Source organism: Carlito syrichta, unplaced genomic scaffold (genome assembly GCF_000164805.1).
Source record: "Carlito syrichta isolate Samal-C Ts95f unplaced genomic scaffold, Tarsius_syrichta-2.0.1 Scaffold304513, whole genome shotgun sequence".
Classification (NCBI taxonomy): domain Eukaryota; kingdom Metazoa; phylum Chordata; class Mammalia; order Primates; family Tarsiidae; genus Carlito; species Carlito syrichta.
Window position 1 is genome coordinate 324575 of NW_007248609.1, and position 5924 is coordinate 330498.

General features: G+C 48.2%; 1 protein-coding gene across 4 annotated transcripts in view; it reads left to right on the plus strand.

Moving 5' to 3' along the window:
* The first annotated feature begins 2747 nt into the window (after window positions 1-2747).
* Window positions 2748-5924, plus strand: part of SLC9A7 (solute carrier family 9 member A7) — a 160282-nt gene continuing 157105 nt past the window's right edge. For 3 of the 4 annotated variants that reach the window (XM_008060088.2, XM_021713380.1, XM_008060089.2), the window contains exon 1: window positions 2748-3210. In XM_008060088.2, the coding sequence (XP_008058279.1) occupies window positions 2892-3210 (319 nt within the window). In that variant the 5' untranslated portion in view covers window positions 2748-2891. The remainder of the gene's footprint in view (window positions 3211-5924) is intronic. The other variant, XM_021713381.1, reaches the window with a different exon arrangement.

Sequence of the window (5924 nt, forward strand, 5' to 3'; positions counted from 1 at the left end):
GAGAAAAAGCTATCACTGAAGGTTTGCCCCCACTGTCTTGGGACCACAGTTACTCTAGAGAGGAAAGTCCTTCCCTCCCTCAGCATTTTTGGGTGGTTGAGAGTACTGTTTCCTCCATTGTCACTATTGACTCAGTTGCCACAGTGGAATTGCTCACTGGCCGAAATGCAAGAGAATGAAGAAAAGAAAAAAATTGGCACATTTTTCCTATTTTTTCTGAACATTAGGAGATCTATTTCCTGCTCTCCCTGGAACTCTCTATCCCTGTTGATGCCCCCTTCTGTTTTTTGGGTTGCCTTGAGTCCAGTCCAGGAGACTGGAGGGGGAAAAATGGTAAACTCACTGCCAGTTCAGTTTTACTTCAAATCCTGGTGTTTCCCCTCAACTTACCTGGTACAATTTACTTTTCAGAACCCTCAATTAGCCGCTGTATGCATTCTGTTTAGGTTTTATAGCTGCATTCAGTGGGAGACAATGGTTTGAATGTGATCATTCTGTGTTAACTGAAATCAGAACCCCTGGACTGTATAGGTTAGTTTTCATATATAAATATATATAGATAATGAAGTGCTTTATTTAGTGTATGTCTGTGAATAATTGGGACTAATCTTTTCATACTCTACTTGAGACAACTACTTTATATGATAAGTACTCTTCTGTTGCTGTGGAAGAAATCACTCTCAAACTTAGTAGCTTAAAATAACATGAATTATTTGATTATATTACAGTTGCAGATGTTGAGTGGGCTCAGCTAGGTGGTTCTTGGTTAGGGCCTCTTATATGGCTATAGTGAGATGGTGGCTGGGAATGAAATCATTCGAAGGCTCATTCATTCACATGAGAATGTATGGCATTTGGGCTGGGAATACTCAAAAAGTTGGGGCTCCTGTGGCATCTACCTCTATTGCGACATGATCTCTCTACATGGTTTCTCCAGCATGGCAGCTTCAAGGAAGCTACATTTCTTAAATAGCCTCAGGGCTCCAAAGTGAGAAGAGAGTGAGAGTGAGACCCAGACAGTGAAAGAGAGAGTGTGTGTGTGAGACAGGAAGGAGCTTGATTGCCTTTTATGATCTAGTTTTATAAGTCACATAGTCTCCATTGCCACATTCTATCATTTGAGGCAGTCCTAAAGGTCCACTGAGGTTCAAGGGGAAGAAACACAGATGCCACTTCTTGATTGGGGGTGGTCCTGGGATTGCAAATATGGTTGTGGCCATTTTTTGGAAAATACAATCTGTCAGGTACTAAGAAGTCCATATTTTAAGGTAGCTCCTGAGTTGCCCTCAGTGTGATCTATAGAAAGGAGTTCTGTCTTTGACTACTGGTAACCTATATGACCAACATGGTCAGTTTTCAGCAAAAATGGATTTTGGTGAGTCTCCAGAAATTAGGTCAAATTTTTCCATGTAACCTTCTTTGTGACAATCCAGGTTTTTACAATTTCATTGGAAATCTGCATGGAGCTTCAAGGTATATGGATGTTTACAGGGGTTGAGTGATTGCCTAGAGGAGTAGGGAAAGAGGCTAGCTAAAATCTAGATGAAGAGATTTCCTTGCTGTAAAGAAGGCTCTAAGCAGGTTTCGCAAGAGTGTTCGCCTACAGGAGAGCTAGGAAGGTTGCAATGCTCCTATGTGCTTTCCTATCTAGTGCTATGCTTGCCCTATTACACCTTTTGGTTAAGCATTTTCTTCTTCAATGAATCCTCTTACAAACGCAAACTTCTCTGGGAGAGAAAACATGGACAGTTGGTAGGGATTTCAAAGTGGTTCAATAAACACATGAGCACAGAGCTAAGCACTGGGAGTTCAGTGATTAATTTAATATCATTTCTTCCTTCACCAGAGGAACAAGGTGGATTGAAACATTTTACTTCCTGAGGATTTGTTTCAAGAAGTTTCATCCTTCAGAGTCCACTTCATAATTTTGTTCAGAGGTGGGCTTGGTCCTAAGACTCATACAAAGCCTCCCTGGGCTACCAGGAGGGAAGCATAAAAGGGTCATCGGTAATATCCCCCACTCCCCCCAGGCCTAGATCCTGCTCATCTTCCAGGAGTGGCAAGTGTTCAGTTCTATCTGGTTCAGTCCTCTTCTCCAAGGGGATTAGTAGCATACCCCAGAACAAGAAGTCAGTCTATTCCCCAAGTGATGAAGAAGATATTTCAACGTGCTCCTTAGATTCCAACTCCTTACAGGTTCTCCCATTGAGCCAGACTAGGGAAGAATTTTGAACGAAGCCTAGCGGATTCTGAGGAGTCCCGAGAGCTGGAAAGTAACTAGAGAGAATAGGAAAGAGAGGTGCAGGGGCTAACGTGGCTTCGCGGCTCCTCGGTTCCCTCGGAGCCCCCACTTTAGGGGGCCCAGGGCGGCTACGCCCTGGCCTAAGGTCAAACACGGCGGTGGCGTCAGAAAAAGAACTCCAGTCCGCACAGCGAGCGAATCCAAGCTGAAGCTCCTGCCAGGCGCGGGCGACCTCTGGCGTCCCGTTTAGGAAGCGCGACGGCGACTGCCCATGAATTGGCTCTGCGACCCCAGCCTGGCCAGGTGCGCTAGGACAGGGTGAGGAGCGCAGGGAGGCCAGGGGCCGGCGGCCGGCCCGCGGGTCCGAAGGCAACAGCCAGCCCCGCCTCGGTGGCTCCGTCGGCCGGCGGCGCGGCGCGGTCGAGGGACGAACAGGTGCGCGGGCGGGGGGCGGCGCTTGGGGATCCTGCGTACTGCGTGCGCCCCTCCCCCGCGCGCGGCTCTCGGCGCAGCCCGGGCCCCGGCGCGAGCAGGAGGCGGAGCTGCGCTGGCCGCGGCCGCTCGGGCAGGTCGGCGGTCCCCTCCGGAGCCCTCCGACGGCGCGGGCTGCTAGTCCCGGCGCGGAGGAGGCGCGGGCTGCCCTGGGGCCATGGAGCCTGGTGAGGCGGCGCGCCCCAGCCCGGGGCGGGCTGTCCGGGCGCTGCCGCCACGGCTGCTGCTGCTGCCGCTGCTGCTGGGTCGGGGGCTGCAAGCCGCGGCCGCGGCCTCCTCCTCTGGGGCGGCGGCCGAGGACAGCAGCGCCATGGAGGAGCTCGCCACCGAGAAGGAGGCGGAGGAGAGCCACCGACAAGACAGCGTGAGTCTGCTCACCTTCATCCTGCTGCTCACGCTCACCATCCTCACCATCTGGCTCTTCAAGCACGGCCGGGTGCGCTTCTTGCACGAGACCGGGCTGGCCATGATCTATGGTGAGCACCCCTATCCGCACCCACCACCCCCCACACCCCTCAGGCGGCCGGGCCGCTACGCTTCTCCTGGCGCCGCGCCGTGCTCCCCCTTTACTTGCCAACGTGTTTCGTTTCTTTAATGTTTCCCGCTGCGACGGTGTTGGTTCCCAAGGTCAAGTGTCTGCATTTTCTGGCTTTCTACTACCGTTAAGAAAAATTCCATCTCATTTTGACGTTTCTTCACTGGGAACCCTGGAAAATGAAAGACTCAGAGGTGGCCCGGTTCGTCTACTCAGTTCTGTCTCTGTTGCACCCCCCTCCCATCCCAGTTCATCTCGATAGGGTGTGTGCAGGGGCTAGAGTGGGTGACTTTCCAGGGGACCGCGTCACCCCAGGGGAAAGGCCACAGTGGGGAGTGGGGCCGAAGGCTGAAAGTGTCTCAGCTTGGGTATCGGTTGGGGGGACCTCTTGGGCGCCATCTCCCTGGCCAGCCTGGGTTGATGTCCACTTCTGAGGTCTATGTTCCCTGGTCTCTTATTAATAAAGTCAGGGTATGGAGTGCTGCGAAAGGTGAGCAGTGGTCCAAGACCCAGAGTGGTGACCACCATGTCAGGCCTAGATGGGGAGATAAGCACGCCTCCTGCTCTTGTGTCCCAAGAGGGAAGTTATACCCAGTTACATGCTTTCTCAAGCGAAGAGGAGCTTTTACATTACTAAGATAGTAACATGGAGTGACTTTGAGATACGTTTCTTAGTGTATGAAGAGAAAAAATAGTGATTTTAATTCTGGAGTCAGCCATCTTTTGTTGTTAAAGGGTGGACTAATGCCACCATTCTTTTCTGGATTTAGTGGTACACAGTGCGTTATATGCTCAGTAATCAGTACAAACCTCTCATTATTACATGGATGTCAGTTAGCCATAATCTGAGTCATCCCTCTTCCTCTTCTGTGCCCCCTACCTCCCTTCCCCCAATGACTTCAAACTGGAACCAAGTATTCTCTTTCAGAATCTAATTCAGTGGGTGCTAAAGCCCATGTTGGCATTCTCAAGTAGATGAGGCACTTCATGACTGTTCCCGGTAGGCAAGGTTTTACAAGAGGAGACCCCCCCAAAATCATAATTTATTTATAAAAAATTGTGTATTCTTACACGATTAAACTTACATGTTTAATCTTCCTTTATACAGTACACCTAATCAAGATGCTTTTTCCACTGCTCAAAACAGTTTTTGAACTCATCAATTTTGAGGCCTTTTAGTGCTTCTGCTGTTTTTTGTTTTACCTCTTCTACAAAAGCAAAACGTTTCCCTTTGTGGACTTTTTTTCATCTGGGGAAACAAACAAACAAAAGTTACTCAGCCGAGATTGGGTGAGTAGGGAGGGTGGGGTATGGGAGTCATGCTGTTTTTGGTCAAAAACTGCTGCATGTTGGCTCAGCACAGTGTGGGCAGGGGCACTCGTAAATCACCCATCAGGATATGGGCAAACGCATTGAAAAGAATCTCCAAAACAAAAATCACTGAAACCAAAGCAGTCTCTCACAACAACGCTAGCTAGTATACTGATGCTGATGGGTTCTTAGAACATTTACCTAGTGCGGACAGCCTGTACTACAAGGGGCCCGTCCTCCAAAAAATAATTCTGGATTTTTTTTGAGTTGGCCCTTGTACTATAACACTTATACTGAAGGGATCTCTTCAATTTCCTTCCAGGGTTCCCTGATAGAGAATGGAAAGCAAAAACCTTAGCCTTTCATGTGAAAATTACCCTTGGTCCTGGGCCTTGGCTCTCATGGTTCTTGATTTGTTGTTGACAGTCAGGGCTCATGGCCACAAGGCCTTCACGAGAGAAACTGTAAGGAACAAGTACTATTAAGAATCCTCCAGTTTTGAAGAAGTAGTGACCTAAACAGATTTTGAATTGAAACAGGACCAGGTCTAAAACTGAGTCTGGTTATTGCAAATTATAGATCTTCATACAGACTTTAGCTTCCATACCTGACTGTTCTTGAACTCTGTGATTTGTGTTATTTGGAGGCAAATGACTGATGCCAGGCCTGGAGGTAAGCTGGGAGGTTTCCTGAGTAGATAGTGAGTAGGGAATTGAAACATGTGGTCTTTTCAGGCAATTGACTCTGAGCCATGATACAAATGAAGGTTGCCTTTATTTGTATATAAATAGCTATGAAAATATTTTTATTTATTAGTCACCAGACCCAGTTCCTTAAAGGACAATGTAAAATAGGAGATAAATTTGACAGACTCACAAATACACACTCAAGGGATGGAGCAAAACAGTGATTTAGAAATATATTTTCTGGAGAATACTCCATGATCTTAGGAGTTCAACCACCTTTATCTTAAGGCTTAAAAACAAGAGTAGAATTTTCCTTTGTTGATATGCACTTTAAAAACTCACCTCAATATTTCAGTCATTTGTGCATGCTACAATGTATTCTTTTATTTTGTGAACAATCATGTTACAAATCTAGTTTGATTAATGATTGTTCAGAAAAGGCAACATCAGCCGGGCTTGGTGGCTCAGCCTGTAATCCCGCGCCTTTGGGAGGCTGAGGTGAGTGGATTGCCTGAGCCTGCGGGTTCGAGACCCGCCTGGGCAGTGAGACCTCCTCTCTACAATACATAAAAAAATCAGAGCCGGGCTCGGTGGCTCAGCCTGTAATCCCGCGCCTTTGGGAGGCTGAGGTGAGTGGATTGCATGAGTCCGCGGGTTC